The following is a 23,031-nucleotide window of genomic DNA, read 5'->3' as shown; positions in this document are numbered from 1 at the left end:
CCGAGGACACCGCTCATGACGTCCACAACACAGCTGTGAGGACTAGACATCGCTAAGGAAGACAAGGAGCTGTGCACGAGTTGTCGCACCTTGGATGTTGGTGTCTAGGTGGTCGGTGTCCGGCGGCATCACCAACAAGCCTTGGTAGCCACAATTGGCGTGAAGAACAAAAAGGAGAAAACATTGGGACCAGCAAGGTCTAAAGGACTCCCCCAAGTGCAGGAGAGTCAGAGGAGGCCCCGAGCAAGCAGTGGAGCCCACTGAAGCACAGGAAGTCCCTCAAGAGAACCCTCAAGCCGGATGCACAGGAGTCGCAAGAGGACCTTAAGCAGCTCACCAAATTCGGAGGCCCACAATGCAGGGAGGACTCTTTTCAACAGGAAGTGAGGTGCTGGAGGCTGGAGCTTCTTGTAGCCCGAAAATCTCTGGAGTGCAGAACCAACAAGCCTCGGCAAGTTGATGTGGTGCACAGGGGTTCAGTCCCAGCAGCCCCGACGAGGGATATTGTCCTCCAGATTGCAGGGAAGACAGGTCAGAGCTCCACTCCGCATTAGATGCTTGGAGCCATGTGGCCCACCCTCATCACACGGAATAACACGACTGAGTCTTAATTGCCTCCCGTTTCCGAGAACACCATGTAACATAGGGACACGCCCAATTAAGTATCACAGCAGAACTTGCATCCCCAGGAAGTACGCACCACATCCTAGACGATGCAAAGCCTGTGAGTAAATGACAACACACCAGGGATTGTGGGTACTCAACATCAGTTTGTTCCTTACCCCTCAAATCACAGATGCCTGGAAAACAATCTATGCTTTACACTTTCGCAATACTTTAAAAGTATTGCTCCACGCACTTATGATTAACAGGACATACAATCCCGCATCTTGCAATGTCAATGCTATATAGAACTCTCACATTGGGTGATTTTGCAAAAACGAAACACAAACTACCATCAATTCAAAGCTGATGATAATTTGCGAGTACATTGAAAAATGCACAAAAGTGCATTTTTCAAAGTTCCATGTTGCACACATACATGCCCTTGGAGCATGTGTGTGTGCAACATGTGGTAACATTGCAATTTCAGGGAGTGTATCAGGGTGTCCTTTTGGCACCCTTGCACCCTTGAAATTGCATGCGCAATTTGCAAGTACCTATTTGGTACTCGCATATTGCGCATGCAATTCCCATTCATTCCTATGGGCCTCTAGGCCCGTACGAATGAATGGGAAGCAATTCCTTAATTGCGATTCGCAATTTGCGAGTCGCAATTAAGGAATGTGTAGGAATCACAATTTTTTGGGCAATTCCTACATGCATAAGCAATTGCGATTCCTAAATTGCGTTTTCTTAAAAATCGCAATTTAGGCATCGCAATTACACAATTTGATGTATGTGGCCCTATATGTCTTAAAATGATTGACTGAACTTACAAAGCCTGGAGAATCATCTCTGGGGGTTTTATAGGAGTGTCCTGCTCATACCTATAACCAAGAACCCTGTCCTCAGGACTAAAGAGCCTGCCATAGGGGTGACATATAGGTTTTAAGTGCAATGACCTCAGCTATAAGGAAACTTATATCTGCCGTGAGATGTGCAAGAAGCAATTCACACAGGGTACAATGGCAGGCCCTTAGTCACAGGTTCAGTGGATTCCCATGGGTGGCACAATACATGCTTCAGCCCATGGGAGACCCCTGGTGTACCTATGCCCTGGGGACCTCAGTACCATACTCTAAGGACTTACAAGGGGGCACCAGTAGCTAATTGTGGAGGTACCAAAGTACTTACCAGAACCAATTTAGGGGAGAGAGTACAGATGCTGGGGTCCTGATTAGCAGGATCCCATCAGACTGGGTCAAAAACACACTGACACAAGGCAAAGAGTGAGGGTAAGCATGAAAGCAGATCCTACTTTCCTAGGATTAGACCTGGGTGAAATTTGAGTAATTTGCATACATGCACATAAAATATGTGAAATCACAAGTTATTACACAAAATGCTATTCTGCCATTACATACTATTTTAAGAGCAAATGCATTCTCCTGTTTTTGGTGCAAGGATGCATTCCATGCAAAAAAGCTCAAAAAGTGCAAAGGCTCAGATGATACATCAGTTGCTGGCCTTCAGTTTGCTTGACAAAAGTGAAGGATGGATGTAGGAGTCTGGCTTGGTATATGGTGCAAACTTATCTAGTGAAGCACCTTGCACTAATCCAGACAACCCTTACTGTAATTTTAGTGGTCCGAGACAGCCATAGAAAGCTGTGAAAGTGGTAGCAGGAGAGAGAAGCCTTCAGGCTTATCTCGAAGGAGTGTTGTTAAGCAGCTTGTTTTGCCAGATCTAATCTTGTAGTGTAAGTTAAATGATAAAGAACCACAAAGCGCATACATAATTTTTTTTATATTTATTACACAAAACTCACTAACACATTGGTTTATCTTCTACCCGGACATATAGACACAAATACACAATAATACTTAAATTGCGATAGGTAAGCAAGCAAAAAATACAGTGATTTCTAGGGAAGACTAAACCATATACTTAAAAAGTGGAATGCGAACAGCGACCGAAGTACCCTAAGAAAGGGTTGGAATGACTCCGGGGTCCCTCCCAGAGGAGAGGCTAGACAGAAGAGAGGACACTCCCATGTACTGTGTCTAGTTTCGCGCCAGAGCGAGAGTCAAGGGCTCCCTGAAGTGGCTCAAACCAAAGTATGCAAGGAGGGCACCAAAATGTGCCCTTCAGCGCAGTCCATATAGTTAGCCATCACGCAATGACAGATTGCCTTTATATGTGTACAAATGGCTGGCCGCACTTACAAAGCCTGGAGAATTGCCTCTGGGGTGTCTTGCTCTTGCAGGGGCACCCACCCACCCACCTATAACCCAGCACCCTGCCTTCAGGATTGAAAGGCCTCTCTTGGGGGGGACTTATAGGTTTTAAGTGCAGTGACCTCAGACATAAACAAATGTATATGTGTCATGAGTGGTTCTAGCACCAGCTTACACAGGCTGCAATGGCAGGCCTGGAGTCACTGTTTGAGTGGTCTCTCAGGGGGGGCACAATACATGCTGCAGCCCATGGGAGACCCCTGGTGCATCTATTCCTTAAGTACCTCAGTACCTTATACCTGGGACATATAGGGGTACACCAGTAAGCAATTGTGGAGGTACAGAAATACTTACCATGGTCAGAATTATTGAGAAAGCACAGTGACTGGGGTCCTGATTAGAAGGATGCCAGTCAGACTAGTTTAAAACACACTGACACCAGACACAAAGTGGGGGTAACCATGCTGGAAAGATTCTGCCTTCCTACAATGGAATGCTAAAATTAATCTCAGCCATTGATAATTACTCAGACCGCACCCCAGTCCATTGTTATCTTGCACACATTACCACCTCAGTTTGGACCCAGCCGTATGTAAATCAGTCTGGATCCTGCTGCAGTGGGAACCATCCAGCTCGAGCTGCCAGGCCAGGTCCTCCCTGAACCGGAACACAAGCAACCAGAGGCCGATTTTGCCCTTTTCATGGCTCATCAGCCAGGTACAGCTTAATTCCAGTGGCACAGTGAGCACAGAAACCACTTCTAGGCATGCCTGTCCCATTTATGACATCACACTCAAGTATACAAAAAAGTGATGCACGGAATGCTTGAATTAATCTCAGTCACTGGTAATTACTTGGGATCTCAGTCCATTGCTATCTTGCACACAATGCCATCTCACTGTGGACCCAGCCATATGAAAATCAGCCTAAACCTTGCTCCATTGGCATTACGCACCTCTGGTTGCCACTGAAAGGAACTCAGGCGTTCCCACTCCATCTCCAAGCATGTTGATGTATCCTGGCCATCCCTCACCGAAACCACATCTCCGGTCACCTGAGAGCCCTCCACTGGCTCAAGATGAACAAAAGAAGCACCCTCAAGCTCCTCACACACGCCTACAAAGCCCTACACAACACCGCCCTGAATACCTCAACCACCTCCTCTCCTTCTACACTCAGACCAGACACCTCCGCTCCACCCACTATCCCACAGATCTGCAAGACATTGGCTGGAGGAAGATCCTTCTCCTACCTCACTGCGAAGTCCTGGAACTCCCTACCTCTGAACCTCAGCCAATCACCGTTTCTGCCTCAGTTCAGGAAGGACTTCAAGACCTGGCTATTCGACTGAACTGCATACTCTCCCCCCCTGCACCTTGAGACCATTACGAGTGAGTAGTTGCGTGAAGTGAAGATTACTATCTACATATGTACAATGCTAAGTTAGCAGAACCGTGTTAGATGTTAGAAAGCCATCTTGCCGCTTTTGCTGCTTTTGCACACGACACTGTAGTTACATATTATTAATTGAGAAATGCTTACTCGGCTTGGCTTCACATGAGAACTGTCTGTTGTTCACATCCCTAGCAGTGAGCAGCGACCTTGGTCTGTACATTGTGTAAAGAAACAGTCTGGGTCGCTAGACGGTGCATGTTGTTGGGTACAGGTTGATCGGCCCACTATTTAGCCATAACACGCACGCAGCTGCAGATTCCCGAAAGACGAGTGCTTTTTAATATTGCAGTGCAGCATGTTTTAGATTCATTCGGAAGAAGAGCTTTCCTAGGAGCAGAGTCTAAGCTGATCCTGTGATGTGATTCCACTAAGCTGATCTTTACGGTATGGGGTCCCACATTCAAGCCTAGAGACCTTTTATTAGTCTAATAATAATACTATTAGTTTACTAGCGAAAGGAAGGTGGCTGATTTCCACTGTCATTTTATTATGATTACTCCTTTCATTTTCTATGGTATTGTAACAATGCTGATGGTTTTAATCTTAATCATTTGTCTGCTTATGTTAGCCAAAGTACTGCATCTTAGGACACGAGGTTTATAAAATAAACTCTTTAAACTTTACAGTGTCTCTGTTTATTTTGTTGTGGACTGATATGAGAATAATTACGAACAGGTATTTCTGATTCCCACCATTCCTGAGAATACCCTAAGTCGCTTGTTCTGGGTTGTCTATACATTGGGACCGCCGAGATAAAACTCGGATAACGAATGGGACACTAAGCTAGTCAGATAAGGGGTTCTGGGTTCTGAGGGGAGTTTTTGGTACACCACAATTCACTGAGGTCCTGGTTTCCTGCGCATAGTTCTGTGCATAAGCAGAATCCCTGCAACATGCGCTCTATAGGAACTCCAATTGATTGATTGATTGATTGATAGGTGGAGGCATTGGAAACCGGAGTGGAGAACCATTTCCCTCGACTGGGAGAGAAGGTTTGACGCAGGAGGTCAGCATACCACACCAATCTTGGACAATGCGAGGAGATCAAAATGAATTGGGCCCCGAATTTTCCTGAGACTATGGGGAAACTCGTAAACCAGTTGAAAGATCCACCTAAACTGAAATGCGTTTCCCACGGTTCTCTTCAACGGATACAAGAATGCACTGAATTGCTTTCACAGAGCATTTTCTGAGGAGGCGAACAAGTTCACCTGAGGAGTGCCCACACTTCACTACCTCATGTAGAAGATGCCACTCATGGTCGCCAGGACAGCATTCACTCAGGCTGTCGGCTCTGACATTCAGAGACCCTGCCAGGTGATTGGTGGGCAGCCAGATCCCTTGGAGGTAACCAAGATTACAGTCTCATTGCTTCCTGGCAAAGGATATGAGAACCTACTCCCCCTTGCTTGTTGACTAAGCAGATCACTGCTGTGTTGTCTGTCGAAATCTGGATGAACTGACTTCAGATGGAGGGGAGGGAGGCTTTGAGCACCAGCTGAATCGCCCTCAGTTCCACAGGTTGATGAGAAGAACCTGTTCTTCTGGAGACCTGATCTCCAGATGGACTCCCCTCCCTAGGGTGGAGGCATTCGTTACTACTGTAGTCATGGCCGCAGGGTGAGCAAAGGCCATCCTGCGGTTCAGATCTGTACCAGCAAGAGGCTTCTGACAAAGAGCTGGGGGAGATAACGATGGAGTCCGATAGGGCCCCCTCATATGTAGCCACTGTCTGACAAAGATGGGGCACAGGAGCTGTAACTCCTCCTATGCACCCTTTTTCTATTTGTTTAACCCTGTCAAGAGGGACCAGCAATTAATGTGTTTATAGGGTACCTCCTTAGACAGTTTTAACTCACTTCTTTTTTTCCATTTGGGATCCCTCACTAGGAAAACTTTTTGTTTCTTTTCTCTTCTTTTTTCTAAAGAAAACTACGATTCACCCTGTGTGTTGGTCTGCACCTGGGTGTTGTTAGTGGCCCTATGATGAAGCATGGCATTTCATAGTGGGTGAGGGCACTTTTAAAAAATCTAATGATTTCCCCTACTAATTCTTTACTCTGACCCTTCTGATATAGATACAGATAGAGGGAATAACTGCACGGTCTCAGTCACAGCACACTTTAGTCCTTCTCTTTTTGTGAGTCTAGGTATGTCTGTCACAGCCAGATGACTTAACAGTTGGGAAAGTTTATAAGGCCATGATAGGGGACATGGAAAGAAAACATTCTGTACACATACAGTGCTCCAACGGTTTTCAAAAAAGTCTGATTACAAGTGCTAAAGCTAGTCTAGAAAATTGCTGGAAAATAACTAGTTAACAAGTACCAAGATTACACCATATACAACCGCTGTTGGACCCATAATTTTGTTATTCTGAATCGAATCTGACACAGTGAGGTCAGATATGGGCACTCTAACAAAGTAAGAGATCTGGTCTGATGATGATAATAGGACTAAACAAGCAGTTGCAATGCAATAGGTCTCGCATTTATAAGAGTGTGAGCTATTGGCATTGTAAAATTACAATGCCTTTTATTTATGTTTTGGTTTTAAAACAAATAAAAGGCATTGTCATTTACAATGTCAGTAGCATAAACTCGCATAAAAGCAGTGTGTGGAGTGCAGCAGTGTGCCACGTGCAGCAGTGTGCGGCGTGCAGCAGTGTGAGGCATGCAGCAGTGTGCAGCGTGCAGCAGTGTGCGGCATGCAGCAGTGTTTCGTGTAGCAGTGTGAGGCATGCAGCACTGTGATGTGCAGCGGCGTGCAGCAGTGTGCGGCGTGCAGCAGTGTGCGGCGTGCAGCACTGTTTCGTGTAGCAGTGTGAGGCATGCAGCACTGTGGCGTGCAGCAGTCTGCGGCTTGCAGCAGTGTGCTGCGTGCAGCAGTGTCGTGCAGCATGCAGCAGTGAGTAATGCAGCAGTGTGCAGCAGTGTGTGGCGTGCAGCAGTGTGCCGGTTGCATCAGTGTGTGGCGTGCAGCAGTGTGTGGCGTGCAGCAATGTTTCGTGTAGCAGTGTGTGGCGTGCAGCAGTGTGCAGCGTGCAGCAGTGTGCGGCGTGCAGTAGTGTGCGGCGTGCAGCAGTGTGTGGCGTGCAGTAGTGTGAGGCGTGCAGCAGTGTGTGGCGTGCAGTGGCATGCAGCAGTGTGTGGCGTGCAGCAGTGTGAGGCATGCAGCAGTGTGAGGCGTGCAGCAGTGTGAGGCGTGCAGCAGTGTGAGGCGTGCAGCAGAGTGTGGCGTGCAGCAGTGTGAGGCGTGCAGCAGAGACACATGGAGGGTGAGGAGAGACACGTGGAGGGTGAGGAGAGACACGTGGAGGGTGAGGAGAGACACGTGTGGAGGGTGAGGAGAGACACGTGTGGAGGGTGAGGAGAGACACCTGTGGAGCGTGAGGAGGAGACACCTGTGGATGGTGAGGAGGAGACACATGTGAAGGGTGAGGAGGAGACACATGTGGAGGGTGAGGCGGAGGGTGAGGAGACACGTGTGGAGGGTGAGGAGAGACACGTGTGAAGGGTGAGGAGAAACACGTGTGGAGGGTGAATGTGGAGGGTGAGGAGAGACACGTGTGGAGGGTGAGGAGAGACACGTGTGGAGTGTGAGGAGAGACATGTTGAGGGTGAGGAGAGACACGTGGAGGGTGAGGAGAGACACGTGGAGGGTGAGGAGAGACATGGAGGGTGAGGAGAGACATGTGGAGGGTGAGGAGAGACACGTGGAGGGTGAGGAGAGACACGTGGAGGGTGAGGAGAGGCACGTGTGGAGGGTGAGGTGGAGGGTGAGGAGAGAGATGTGTGGAGGGTGAGGAGAGACGTGTGGAGGGTGAGGAGAGACGTGAGGAGGGTGAGGAGAGACACGTGGAGGGTGAGCAGAGACACGTGCAGAGGGTGAGCAGAGACACGTGTGGAGGGTGAGCAGAGACACGTGTGGAGGGTGAGGAGAGACACGTGTGGAGGGTGAGGAGAGATACGTGTGGAGGGTGAGGAGAGACACGTGTGGAGGGTGAGGAGAGACGTGTGGAGAGCGAGGAGAGACACGTGGAGGGCGAGGAGAGACACGTGTGGAGGGTGAGGAGAGACACGTGGAGGGTGAGGAGAGACGTGGAGGGTGAGGAGGGTGAGGTGGAGGGTGAGGAGAGACACGTGGAGGGTGAGGTGGAGGGTGAGGAGAAACAGAGTTGGAGGGTGAGGAGAGACGGAGGTGGAGGGTGAGGAGAGACGGAGGTGGAGGGTGAGGAGAGACCGAGGTTGAGGGTGAGGAGAGACCGAGGTGGAGGGTGATGAGAGACCGAGGTGGAGGGTGAGGAGAGACCGAGGTGGAGAGGGAGGAGAGACCGAGGTGGATAGGGAGGAGAGACCGAGGTGGATAGGGAGGAGAGACCGAGGTGGAGGGTGAGGAGAGACCGAGGTGGAGGGTAAGGAGAGATCGAGGTGAAGGGTAAGGAGAGACCGAGTTGGAAGGGAATCAGAAGTGGAGGAGAGAGAGAGAGGTGGAGGGTGAGGAGAGACAGTGGTGGAGTGGGGGGGAGGGGAGGATATCACTTTTACTTCCTCTCCTAGTGTAAGGTAACGCCCCCACCCCACAGGCCCTGCCGGGGCCGAGAGCAGATCACTGTTCGCATCAGTCGTCACCCGAGACCGCTCCATACTTGTTGGTAAATAGAGGTTCACTATCTGTTAATAATGGGATTCACTTGGGGGGCTGACTTACCTCCTCTACCCCCAGGGCCAACACTGAGAAGGCATCAGAGACCTGGTGCTGCCTATGCTGCAGTACTGCGAGAGAGAGGGATGGGGGGGCGGGCAGAGGAAGAGGAGTGGGGTTAGAGAAGGGACAGGTGGGGAGAGAAAGAGGAGAGAAGGGACAGAGACAGAAAAGGAGCAAAAAAAGAATTAGAGAGAGTAAAGTGTTTGAGTATGTTGGTGTGCGTGCTTGTTTATATGTGTATGTGGGGTTGGTGTGTTGGTGTGCATGTATATGCATATGTTTATGCATGTCTGTGTGTGTTTGTATATGTTCATATGTGTGTGTAAATGCATGTGTGTATTTGTATGTGTGCATAGTTGTGTATGCATGTGATCAGAGGGAAGAGTGCACTTGAGGGCAAAGAGGAAAACATACAGGGAAGAGTATGTGAGGGCAGAGAGAAAAATACAGAGGGAAAAGCACGTGAGGGCAGAGAGAAAAATACAGAGGGAAGAGTCCATGTGAGGGAGGAGAGAAAAATAGAGAGGGAAGAGCTCATGTGAGAGCAAAGCGAAAAATACAGAGGGTAGGGCGCATGTTAGACCGGAGATAAAAACATAGAGGGAAGAGAGCAAGTGAGAGCAGTGAGAAAAATATAGAGAGAAGAACACATGCGAGGGCAGAGAAAAAAATACAGAGCGAATAGCACATGTGAGAGCATAGAGAAAAAATACAGAGGGAAGAGTACATGTGAGGGAAGAGAGACAAATACAGAGGGAATAGCATGTGTGAGGAAAGAGAGAAAAATAGAGAGGGAAAAGCACATATGAGGGCAGAGTGAAAATACAGAGGGAATCGGACATGTGAGACCAGAGAGAAAAACATAGAGGGAAGAGCATATGTGAGGACAAAGAGAACAAGTACAGGCTATGCCAAGCGGAAGTGATCGCGTTTGCGATCAAACATCAAAGCGGCGAAAGTGAAAGTAATCGAGCAGAGCATCAAAGGGCTGGGTGAGAAGGGAGGGGGGAATGCAAGGGTCAAAGCGGCGAAAGTGAAAGTTATCGAGCAGAGCATCAAAGGGCTGCGAGAGAAGGGAGGGGGGAATGCAAGGAGCAGAGGAGCAGCTGTGCACGTGCACGCCATCGTGCACTCAAACCCTAGGCCAGCAAAACCATGTGGGTAGCACTTTTGAAAGCCCACTTACAAAATGTCTCAAAGAGACAGCTTTCGGTGTCTCAGCGAGACCTAAAAAAAGGAAATGCTCAAACCTCTCTATTGCAGGCTACAGCCCATAGGAATGATTTAAGGGTCGTTGGGGAAAATGAAAACATTACGAGAGAACATGTAGCAAAGAGGTGGAGAGAGAAGATGGGAGAGAGTAAGGACGCAGCCAAGAGATAGGGCAGAGACAAAAAGAATCGAAACAATACAAAAGTATTTTCCAAACTCGTAAATAACCACGGGCCAAACAACTGATCTGCAATGAAGCATCCGAATCCGGTATATCATGACGTTAACCATGCAATAAAAGATAAATTAAAAAAAATAAAAAAAAACACCAAAAAACACGTATACACCATGTTGACCCTTTTCCATGCAACGTATTCTAAAACGCCATTCTCATTCATACATTCACAGCAAACCTGTTCACAAGAGTGACAGAAAATGTAGTATTAGTGTTACATTTTTGTTTACATCCATACCCGCTCACTTATGCAATTAAAGGATTCATGACCACACGGTTAAACAAAACGTACTGATTGGCCTTGCCGTGAAGGAGAAACACGTGTTGACACACACTCCCGATCTGTGAAACGTTCACCCCACTTTCTCGAAATTGAAACCAGTGCATGTGTCCGACGAACTTGCTGCCGCTTATCTGAATGCAACAGTGGCAGAAGATAGTCACCATCTTGCAACAACACAATTAAAGGGAGGCATGTCTGTCTCTCCCCACCGCCACATGTCTCTGAGTCTTACTGTCTCATGCGAGATCTCCCTCTAGGAGACAGCTGACACCGTCTCTTCCCCTGAGACAGTACGGGAGATGCGTGTGTGTGCATAGTGTGTGTGTCTATATGTATATATCTGTGTGTGTATGTATGTGTGTGTGTTTGTATGTGTATATGTTTGTGTATGCATGTGTGTGTTGGTGTGCAAGTATGGGTGTGTCATTGTGTTCATTTGTCTTCATGGATGTGTACACATATGTTTGTGTGTATACCTATGTCTGTGTATGCATGTTTGTGTGTATGTATATGTGTTTGAGTATGTTGGTGTGCGTGCTTGTTTATATGTGTATGTGGGGTTGGTGTGTTGGTGTGCATGTATATGCATATGTTTATGCATGTCTGTGTGTGTTTGTATATGTTCATATGTGTGTGTAAATGCATGTGTGTATTTGTATGTGTGCATAGTTGTGTATGCATGTGATCAGAGGGAAGAGTGCACTTGAGGGCAAAGAGGAAAACATACAGGGAAGAGTATGTGAGGGCAGAGAGAAAAATACAGAGGGAAAAGCACGTGAGGGCAGAGAGAAAAATACAGAGGGAAGAGTCCATGTGAGGGAGGAGAGAAAAATAGAGAGGGAAGAGCTCATGTGAGAGCAAAGCGAAAAATACAGAGGGTAGGGCGCATGTTAGACCGGAGATAAAAACATAGAGGGAAGAGAGCAAGTGAGAGCAGTGAGAAAAATATAGAGAGAAGAACACATGCGAGGGCAGAGAAAAAAATACAGAGCGAAGAGCACATGTGAGAGCATAGAGAAAAAATACAGAGGGAAGAGTACATGTGAGGGAAGAGAGACAAATACAGAGGGAATAGCATGTGTGAGGAAAGAGAGAAAAATAGAGAGGGAAAAGCACATATGAGGGCAGAGTGAAAATACAGAGGGAATCGGACATGTGAGACCAGAGAGAAAAACATAGAGGGAAGAGCATATGTGAGGACAAAGAGAACAAGTACAGGCTATGCCAAGCGGAAGTGATCGCGTTTGCGATCAAACATCAAAGCGGCGAAAGTGAAAGTAATCGAGCAGAGCATCAAAGGGCTGGGTGAGAAGGGAGGGGGGAATGCAAGGGTCAAAGCGGCGAAAGTGAAAGTTATCGAGCAGAGCATCAAAGGGCTGCGAGAGAAGGGAGGGGGGAATGCAAGGAGCAGAGGAGCAGCTGTGCACGTGCACGCCATCGTGCACTCAAACCCTAGGCCAGCAAAACCATGTGGGTAGCACTTTTGAAAGCCCACTTACAAAATGTCTCAAAGAGACAGCTTTCGGTGTCTCAGCGAGACCTAAAAAAAGGAAATGCTCAAACCTCTCTATTGCAGGCTACAGCCCATAGGAATGATTTAAGGGTCGTAAATCCTGATATGATGATAAATGCTTATGAGGCGTGCAACTGTGCGCTGCATGGTACTTTTCCGGCAACATAGAAGCCTGCGAAATCCAAGTCACACTTTTTAATAGCACAGCACTATGCAACCGTGTTATTGCAACTAGGCTTCTATGTTTCTATGTTAAGAACAACACACGTGTTGCGCTTCTAGTATGTATATGAATTACAGTGTTTTGAATAGTCTTAGGTTATTCAGGTTTTGCTGGGTTGCATGAGGAGTGTCTGATCATACTGGCATAGTTGTGAAATGAATATGTATGTGCATATTTATAATACTTATGAACTATGATATATATGACGTATGATGGGTTAGGAAAGTGTTTAGTTTAGGAATGAGTGATGGTGCCCAAAGCTCTGCTCAGAAGCCTGTGGCTAGTGCAATTAAATGTTGGCATGGAATACCAAGTCTGTGTGGTCTTACATCTAGCTCATGTCTCTGAAATCCACCATCAGACACTCCCCGCCTCTTTATTCCACTCTTTCAGGTTCCTGCTTTCCCCCTTTGGGACAGTTTTCTCCATCTTTCTCTTCTTCTGTCTTTCCACTTTGCTTGTGTTTCCCTCCCTTGCACTCGGTAAATATCTGGAGAGGAAAAGTAAGCCCCTAAAAATGAGTGGCCCCACCTCCAACAGCTCGCCTAAATAAAGCACTACATTCAGGTATGATTAGATAAAATGCAAATAGTGTATACAATTTTTTGAAAGGTTTGCAAATCTTTTGTATAACAATTGTGGGGAATGCCCAACTGTGTGTAGTCTGTTCACTGATATATTTGCTGACGGTTTGTTAAACGCATATTGTTCATTTTGCAAACAGTAAAAAGCACATTAAAGCAGGGATTTGTTTTCAAACACAGGGGCCATACTTTCATCAAATATGATTATAAGATTACAGTAATTAAAATTAATGCTTAGGGTTGCTCCACCCGCGTTACCTCCCGAGGGATGACAGGAAGCCATCCTCAGGCTTTCTGCAGACTGATGAGAAATAAGTAAGCCAAATAAGGCTAGACCATTAACTAATTACATTACTACTTACAGGGAGGGAGAACACAATGCTGCAAGTTGACAATTTACTTTTAGAAGTGGAACACCCAGTTAAAATTGTATATAAAGGCTGAGAAACCCAACTGCATTGCCAGCACAGTCAGTCGCCTTTCTCGATTTCACATTGCTGGAAATCAATTCTTCCCCGTCATCATGTCTTTGCAACGCAGTAGTGGCTCTACCCGGGTTTCAGTAGGTGGTGGTGGAGCCAGCTTTGGTGGCTTCCAAGGCAGCAGTGGAGCTGGTGGTGGTGCAGATGGTGCTGGCGGCTTTGTTGGTGGTGGATATGCTGGTAGTGTAGGAGGAGGTGGCGTTGGTGGTGGTGGTAGTTTTGGTGGCAGCCAGGTTAGTGGAGGCTTTGGCAGTGGGTATGGTGGTGGTGCAGCAGGAGGTAGCTTTGGTGGTGGTGGTGGTAGTTACGGTGGCGGCCATGTTGGTGGAGGCTTAGGTGGTGGTGCAGGTGGTACTGGTGGCTTTGGTGGTGGTGGATATGGTGGTGGTGCAGGAGGAGATGCCTTTGGCGGTGGTGGTTTTGGTGGCAGCCAAGCTGGTGGGGCATTTGGTGGTGGGGCATTTGGTGGCGGGGCTGGGGGGAGCATCAGTGGCAGCGAGGGCCTTCTCTCTGGTGGTGAGAAGCAGACTATGCAGAACTTAAACAATCGCCTGGCGACCTATCTGGACAAAGTCAAAGAACTAGAAAGTGCCAACCTGGAGCTTGAAAACAAAATCAAGGACTGGTATGCAAAGCACCATAAAGGAGGTTCCGCAGGAGCTCAGGACTATAGTAAATATTTTTCGATAATTGCAGAGCTCCAAAAACAGGTAAGAAATCCATCTATTATCACTGAACACAAATCATGCCCTGAGAGAATGTGTGTGTTGGATTTGGGGTACGAGATACATATTTAAAGGTGCTGGAATGCATTTTAGATAAGAAACATATCTATTCCCATGCCAGTCTCTGCCAGATTGAGTCCACTTCCTCCTACATGAGTTGCACTCCCAAGATTTCAAATCCATCCTTGCCACCACCTTCAGGTAAAATATAAAATGCAAAAGAGCTTTTGTTCCCGGATCAGATGGATCATTTTTCCCTCGTACAGCGGAAAAAAAACATACGGACTTCATGCCCTAAAGTGCCTAATCTCGGTTTGTGTTGCTGATGTGGAAGGGCACTCTTGTCCCCTATGTCTTCACCTTCACTCTTCCGCCCTCTTCGGATACGAAAGTCGGGTAACGCCCTGTTTCATTCTTGTCCCCACTTTTTCATCAAAATAAGAAAGAAAAAAATCTATTCAAATGTAAAAAAATGACAAATACCACGGAAAACAATCCACATTCATACATTCCCATTAACAAAAGGTCTAAACATACATTACAGTTTATTTCTATCAGCAACGCGCACTTTCCCAGCAGCACGGCGATGCTATGGCTTCCTATTTAAGACGAGGGACGTTCAGGGGTCGTAGTTTGAAACTTCCGCTCTTTCAGCGGAGAAGCGCAGACAGTGAAGAAAGACCTGGTCTACAATTGGCAAAGTAGAGCATTCTCGAGTGAAGTGCAAAGCTGCAACATCTACACTTAGAGATTATCATTGGGCGATGAATGAGTGAAGAATTTATGCAATGTTAACTCAGGGTTACTCACGAAAACATACACAGTAACTTGGGAGAATTCCATAGTCACAATTGGAAAATGTGTTCGCAATGTAAGCGAAAACTCTTAACAAATCTGGACATTTGGCATGGCTGGAAACTAAGTACTTCTCAGTAGATACTATTCACTATTGTAGCCTTTTGCTCTTTTTAGGTCTCGCTGAGCCCAGCACATGCGCTGGCTCGGAGAGTCATTTTGTATGTGGGATTTTCAAAGTGCTGCTGGCTGGCCAAATGCTTGCGTTCACGCGATCGTGCACGCGCGCCGCCGGCCGCCAGCTGCACTTTGCAAACTCGTGCGGCATCGCGATCGCGTTCACTTTCGCTTTCAGAGCGATCGCGATCACGATGATGCATGCGCACACACAACTCCCGCTTCTCCCCCTCCCCCACCACATATTGCGTCTCCGGCCGCTCGCGCGCGGCCAATGCTTGTCTTCTTTGCAGCTTATTTCTGGTGTGCTCCTCGCCGCAAAGTGAATAGGGGCCTCAGCAGGGGTAGTAAGCACTTTATAAATACAATTTAAAATTTCTGCCAATGGTATTGAGCTTTGCTGCAAAGCAGGCAGGCTTTGAGAGTGCTGCGGTGTTGCCATCTTATAACTGCTGGCGCTTCCAGTGCTAGCTGTTTTAGAGAATTCAGAATATTAAAATATGTTCTAATTTTTAGCTGCCGAGTAAGCTCGGGATCGGAATACAGTCTAGCGTGATATTTATAGGAAAACTCCCTGTCTGGCAAATTTCTGTAAATAAGCTACATGTCCTAGTTTTCAAAGAGGGTCGACTGGGCAGTGTGAGGCAGTCTTTTTGTGTGCCGGTGCAGAGCTGCGTAGCAAGACTCACGAGGACGCAATGCAAGAGGCACAGATGATACCAAGCGTCAAAGTTGCATGTGATTTCGCGAATATGTCGTTTTCTATGTTAGTTCAGTCGTTTAAGTCATTCTGTTCTTCACAGTTGCTACACAGTTGTAGTCCCGCTTTTATGTCTTTAGTGCATGTCCTGTTTTTGCTCTTCACAATTTGGTCAGGGCCGCACTGGTCTGGGGCGCTTTCAGAGCAGGCTAGACCCTGCTTGACCTGTCCGTGCCCTCGCGACTCCATCCAAGCCACGGCCTCCTGCAGGTCGGGGGTGGTTTGAGCACCTTTGCCAGTGCTGATGTTGGTTTCTCCTCAGACGGTCTATGCTATGCCGCTTTAAGATAAAATATTTGGTTTATTAAACCACAGGAAGACACAGGTGAAACAATCAGGGATGTATACATTGTTGTTGCAATAACCTGTTCTTTGTGCCTCCCAAACCGCAGATGACACACAGAGAGGTTACACTGTGTGCTGCACATGCTAAGGTCCCTCTTCCGTCGTCGATGCATTTCTACCTTTCTGTCGGCCGCCGGCCATTCCCTACACCCTCCACCCCCCAATGTATTTCTGAGGGATGTCACAGTATCTAAACGGGCTGGCCTTTGAAAATGACTATGCCTTTTATTTATATTTTAAAAACATAAATAAAAGGCATTGTCATTTACCATGCCAATCTAGTGGCACAGCACCCAGGATAATGTGCTGCATGGCTAAACACTTATAAGGTCCCAAAGGCGAGACCTATTGGCTATGCCAATGCTTGTTTTTTTTGCCATTCGTCTAGGTGTTATTTAGAATTAGAGGTTGACCCCATGTGACTAGGACGCTGTTTCTTTTCAAATGAATGCATTGTGGGAGTTGTAGTTTTGGCTTGTTTCAATTGAATCACATGGAGTAATGTCCCTAATTACAAGAGTTTATAAAATAAATGCTCAAACTGGAGCCTCAGTGTGCTTGTGATCCGGTGCCATACGGTCACTCTATAGCAGGGGTCTCCGGTGCATGTCTAGGTGAGTTCTTATAACCTCTGACTATGCGAGTGAGTTCCATGCAGATGCTTATTCGTAAATGAATCGTCCCTGGATATCCTCAAAAGCTATCCTGAATCTAGTCTTACAAAGCCCTAGATATTATATCCACACCCTTAAATTATCTTGTGGAGTATGGCAGGTAAGTAGATGTTGAGGCATGAAGAGGGCCGGTGGGCAATCATCTGCGAGCTCCTGAGAGCGGTAGCATTGTTGTTGTGTTTTGTAATTCACAGATTTTAATAAGTCACTGTATATTTGTCATTTCGTGACTGTCCACACCAGCAGGTGTACCCTAACCCCATCTCTCGGTCTTTTGCCGCCTCCAGATTATTGCTGCCACCAGCGACAACGCCAAGATTGTCCTGCAGATTGACAATGCCAGACTGGCAGCTGAGGACTTCAAACTTAAGTGAGTCAGAAGATCTACGTAATGCGTGCTGCGGTCGCAAAGAGCGAGATACCTCTAACTCTCAATAACACATAGCCCAAGAAACAGAGGCCAGGTCATTCATTTGAAAGGAGATTGATTAGATGTCAAAAGACAGAAATTATTTTTGCTTGTTCTGCCTATAAATGTTTGGCCACCGTTTTTGCGCAACAGGAAATACATACCACTAACTCCATCTCAATCAGGATTGGATTGTACAAAGTGCTCAAGTGGTGCAAATAGTAACCGAGGAGCATTAGGGGCTAGCCAGGGATGGAAGCTGCCATACCTGATTTGTTAAGCGCTGCATTTCCTGGTGTGTCCGAGGCAGTCAAAACATTGGGCATGACCAGAAAACAAAGAGGGCTCAAGAAAGCCCATTTACTTACCAAGCCTTGAGCCTCCTCCATGTTCCAAACTTATACAAGAATGATGAGGGGCTCTGGGTGAGGCAATGGGCCAATTGTACTCTACCCGGACTTCCCTCCACCCAGGTGCCCATGGACTTCTTAGCCTAGATCCTACCACCATCGAAGCTGCATAGGCCATCCAAACATGTCCACGACAGAGGCATGCCAAACCAGTGCTTAGGTCAAAGTGCTGATGCCACAGCTGCCATCTTAGAATTGGCAGCAGGAAAGAGAGGCGTAGCCTGATGCTACAAAATCCACAAAGGGTAATCCCAGAAAAACGATTTTAGGTCAGGAGAAGGGCAATTAGATAATAAATATGTCTCAAGGACTCCTGCTCAACCTTTATCACTTCTAAGCAACAAAACCACCTGCCAACTATGACAAATAACTCAAAGTTTATCAAAAATAACACTTTTTATTATTCATACGAAAAAGCAATATCAAAATCTCTTTACAAAATTCATAACAAGTAAAAACTTTAAAAAATTATTTTACATTATTCAACTGAGATATTACCATGAGCCCCATAACCTTATATCACTCACACCTCAGTCATAACCCCATGCATACCTCCAGCATTCATTAAAAATCAGAACTGCGCAATATGCCCATTCTAACCTGCTGGGAGCAGTTTATATTCTGCATCATTGCGACACAAATGAATCACGCTCTGTGGATCACACAGACAGGGGTCGCTGACGCGCGCTGTGGTATCATTTTATTTTATTGCATACCTCCAGCATTCATTAAAAATCAGAACAGGTCAATATGCCCATTGTAACCTGCTGGGAGCAGTTTATATTCTGCATTACTGCGACACAAATGAATCACGCTCTGTGGATCACACAGACAGGGGTCGCTGACGCGCGCTGTGGTATTATTCTATTTTATTGCATACCGCCAGCATTCATTAAAAATCAGAACAGGTCAATATGCCCATTGTAACCTGCTGGGAGCAGTTTATATTCTGCATCACTGCGACACAAATAAATCACGCCCTGTGGATCACACAGACAGGGGTCGCTGACGCGCGTTGTGGTGATACCATTCTATTTTATTGCATACCTCCAGCATTCATTAAAAATCAGAACAGGTCAATATGCCCATTGTAACCTGCTGGGAGCAGTTTATATTCTGCATCACTGCGACACAAATGAATCACGCCCTGTGGATCACACAGACAGGGGTCGCTGACGCGCGTTGTGGTGGTACCATTCTATTTTATTGCATACCTCCAGCATTCATTAAAAATCAGAACAGGTCAATATGCCCATTGTAACCTGCTGGGAGCAGTTTATATTCTGCATCACTGCGACACAAATGAATCACGCGCTGTGGACCACACAGACAGGGGTCGCTGACGCGCGTTGTGGTGGTATCACTCTATTTTATTGCATACCTCCAGCATTCATTAAAAATCAGAACAGGTCAATATGCCCATTTTAACCTGCTGGGAGCAGTTTATATTCTGCATCACTGCGACACAAATAAATCACGCTCCATGGACCAAATAGACAGGGGTCGCTGACGCGTGTTGTGGTATCATTCTATTTTATTGCATACCTCCAGCATTCATTAAAAATCAGAACAGGTCAATATGCCCTTAATAACCTGCCGAGAGCAGTTTATATTCTGCATTACTGCGACACAAATGAATCATGCTCCGTGGACTACACAGACAGGGGTCGCTGACGCGCGTTGTGGTATCCTTCTATTTTATTGCATACCTCCAGCAGTCATTAAAAATCAGAACAGGTCAATATGCCCATTCTAACCTGCTGGGAGCGGTTTATATTCTGCATTACTGCGACACAAATGAATCACTCTCTGTGGACCACACAGACAGGAGTCGCTGACGCGCGTTGTGGTGGTATCATTCTATTTTATTGCATACCTCCAGCAGTCATTAAAAATCAGAACAGGTCAATATGCCCATTCTAACCTGCTGGGAGCGGTTTATATTCTGCATCACTGTGACACAAATGAATCACGCGCTGTGGACCACACAGACAGGGGTCGCTGACGCGCGTTGTGGTGGTATCATTCTATTTTATTGCCACCTTCTTCTATTATTAAATTGATGCTACGTCATCTAGTGCCAGACAGCATCCCCCTGAACTACATCTTTACTTTGGAGTTCCAGGGGAGGGTTTGCATTATGATGCAACGGTTCACACTGATGTGCTCTCGACCGCCCCTTCATGTTTTCACTGTCCAGAAACTGAGCGTGTCATACATATTTATATATTGCTTTGACCCACTTTGTATTAATATTATTCAATTATATCACTCATAACATGTTCATTGACATAATTGATGGCATCCCTTGGTGACATCATCCACTAATCTCTTATTCAATTTACACTGTAAGCCAGTACAACCTGTGCAATACTAAAAAAAAGGTTTATGGCTGATCCCACAGTAGTTATGCGGATCACAAAACCCCCAAAAACATTTGTCGAAAAAATCTTTCCTCAACTCCATAAAAGCGCTTGGGGGGGGTCATGGTATCCCTACCCTGCCCCCCTAAATCGTTTTTGTAAAATATTTACAGGACAAGTCCTGTAACTGCTGCCGCAATGTTTTTGTTCATGAGGCGGCCAGCCAATCAGAGCGCTCACTTTAAGAAAGTCCCCTTTGCCAATCCGATGGCTTGATTTTTTTAACTTTCAGTCCAACTATCAAGATATCTATAAATGTGTAACCTTAACTTCTCAAAAACTGATGAATGGATTTATACTAAATCAGAATAAACTTGCTTTCTCAGAAATAATCTACCCCTCACCGGCCCCTCCCCAAATTTGGTATAATTCTGTTCAGCATTTTGGCTGAAGTGCTGTCTAAAAATTCCATCTGAAATTGCATGGGGAAAGTAATAAACCTCCAGAATAGTTCCTCGGCTCCCCTCTGGCTAGCCACATCGTGGTTCATGCCACTGTTCGCAGCGGCCTTGCCTACTGCAAATCTTCCTTTTTAGGAGCTTCCAAAAATGTCTTGAAGAAGCTCAAGCGTATTCAAAACACGGCTGCTAAAATTGCTGAGTCTACCTAGTTCTTCTCCTGCCTCAGCTATTCTTGACTGTAATGGTTACCAGTGGTTAAAAGAGTTTCTTTCAAATATCTCAAGCTTCCCCTATTTACCTCAACAACACATTTAGGTTCTGTTCTGCCACTAGGCATCTGTGGATAGCTTACAACTGACAGACACACACTGGTGGGATAACGTTCCAACTGCACAGACCAATGTGGGACCTAAAATTCACAGGCTGGAACTCAGTCAAGGATGACTCAGCCTTCCATCACTCTCTAGCCAATAAAATGAATAACATCAATGTGGGCAAGATTAGCAGGTATTTCAAGCAACTATACACATGTGGCAATTTCCAGCCATAATATGAAGCCGTGACTAGCTGTTTTCACACCGATTTCTATAACATGTATGAAAATGTCACCAGCTGGGTGAAAAAATAAACATTTATTTATTTCTGCAATTTTTCAATATTTTGTTTATGGCTATAGGGGTATCCTCTTGCACTTTTTGTGAGGTATCTTAGTGCTGTGATGTTAAGTAATGCTGTATGTGCAGCTCTCTGCTACCTCCAGGCTCAGACATGTTTAACAAATATGTCTAAATACTGTTTCTGATGCTGAATGTAATAAAACAGTCCTATTACGCTGTTAAAACAGGAGGTGGGTACATTGACCACAGGTCTGACACACGGCTAAGGCAAAGTTGGCAATTTGCATCTGGGGAGGATGAGTGCCCAGAGAACAAAGCCATTTTCAAGGTCATTTGTTGCAGTATGGTGCCTCCTTGTAGCTACTGACATTGCACCATAAGGCAAATGTTCACAAACACTTCACCGACCATCGTTGACAGCCGCATAAATCTCGTCATTTTTGCCCAGGTATGAGAATGAGTTACATATGCACCAGAGCGTGGCGGCCGATACCAATGGACTGCGGAAGGTGCTGGACGAGTTGACCTCGTCCAAGTCTGACCTTGAGGGACAAGTCGAGAGCCTGCAAGAGGAGCTGGCTTCCCTAAAGAAGAACCACGAACAGGTACGTTTTGATTCTAAAGCTAGACACAGGAAATGGCAAACTATAGAGGCATTCATAACCAAGGTTAGTGGTGAACTCTTGCATTTAATAGGATGGCATGGCATCTGCGAGGGCCTTTCTATCAACCTCAGATTTGCAAATTGCGAAGAACTCAAATTATAGTGGTGCTTTGATTATATAGAGTTGTAAAAAGGCAGGATGGGCAATCGGCGAACAACATACCCTTAAGTATTGCCCGGCGGTAATCGCCTCTTATACCATTCGATGATTAACCAACAAACGCGGCAGGCGCTGGAGACTGGAAGGCAGGAAACAAAGTTTTATTCTCTCCGGAGGAGAACACATCAGATCAGACCAACAGGGAATCTTCTCGAGGTGCTCTCCCTACATCTCTGAGGCCTGGCCTCTTATACACAGGTTTATTGCTTTATTAGATGTGATACATTCTTGTCGAGACTTTGATGTGCGGAAAGACATCCTTGGAATCCCCACTTCAAGCTTGTTCCCACACATATCTACAGTAGAAGTCCCCACCCCACCCACAGTAGGAGATGGCTATCACACAGCTGGACATTCCGCCAATTCCCGGGGGTGTGTGCGACCGGTCGGGTCTCAGGGGGTGGGGGGCCTTGATCTACTGTAATCCCTTTGATGTGGGGTGTTTTCCTTACAGTAGGGGCAATAAACTGCATCCGCAGGGTTAGGTGATGGCCTGGGATCGGTTCGGACAATCGGGCGCAGAGGAAGGGGGTTATCAAAAGGATGTATGACCATGTATGGGATGAAAGGAGGTGTTGGTCAGGCGCGGGATGTGGTTCCATGGCAGGGACGCGCAGAAGGGGAGGGTTTTATGGCCCATGTATGAGAGAGCGGGGGTGGCCGGCGTACGGGGGATGTTTGCAGCACCTGAGGGACGCGCTGGCGATCGGCAATGAGATCATGGTGTCTAAAATGGCCGTCGCACGTTTTCTGTGTGTGGCGCTTGGGGAGAGACAAGATGGCGCAGATAATGTTCGGATACGAACTAAATTTCCACAGAGTGATAGCAATGTCAGGAAATTCAATAGAAAACATAGCAATGTTCATGTGTAATATTACCCCTAGAATGGAGTAATGATGTGAGAAAATCCCAATCAAGAAAAGGCAAGTGGCAGCT

General features: G+C 46.5%; 1 protein-coding gene and 1 long non-coding RNA gene across 3 annotated transcripts in view; one reads left to right on the top strand and one right to left on the bottom strand.

Annotated features, from left to right (window-relative positions):
- The window catches only part of LOC146869565 (uncharacterized), a 22,195-nt gene extending 7,343 nt beyond the window's left edge, over positions 1–14,852 (bottom strand). The window contains exon 1 of the long non-coding RNA XR_014961776.1: positions 14,797–14,852. This is a non-coding gene — a long non-coding RNA (uncharacterized LOC146869565). The remainder of the gene's footprint in view (positions 1–14,796) is intronic.
- The window catches only part of LOC146869564 (keratin, type I cytoskeletal 12-like), a 27,355-nt gene continuing 17,824 nt past the window's right edge, over positions 13,501–23,031 (top strand). Inside the window, exons 1-4 of one of the 2 annotated variants that reach the window (XM_085606195.1) lie at positions 13,501–13,831; positions 13,883–14,244; positions 17,298–17,380; positions 21,719–21,875. In XM_085606195.1, the coding sequence (XP_085462321.1) occupies positions 13,576–13,831; positions 13,883–14,244; positions 17,298–17,380; positions 21,719–21,875 (858 nt within the window). In that variant the 5' untranslated portion in view covers positions 13,501–13,575. Of the gene's footprint in view, positions 14,245–17,297; positions 17,381–21,718; positions 21,876–23,031 lie in introns of both variants that reach the window. The other variant, XM_085606187.1, reaches the window with a different exon arrangement.

The sequence above is a fragment of the Triturus cristatus genome, chromosome 1_1 (genome assembly GCF_964204655.1).
Source record: "Triturus cristatus chromosome 1_1, aTriCri1.1, whole genome shotgun sequence".
Classification (NCBI taxonomy): Eukaryota; Metazoa; Chordata; class Amphibia; order Caudata; family Salamandridae; genus Triturus; species Triturus cristatus.
The sequence above is the reverse complement of the archived record's forward strand: the minus strand, read 5'-3'. Positions and strand labels throughout refer to the sequence as shown.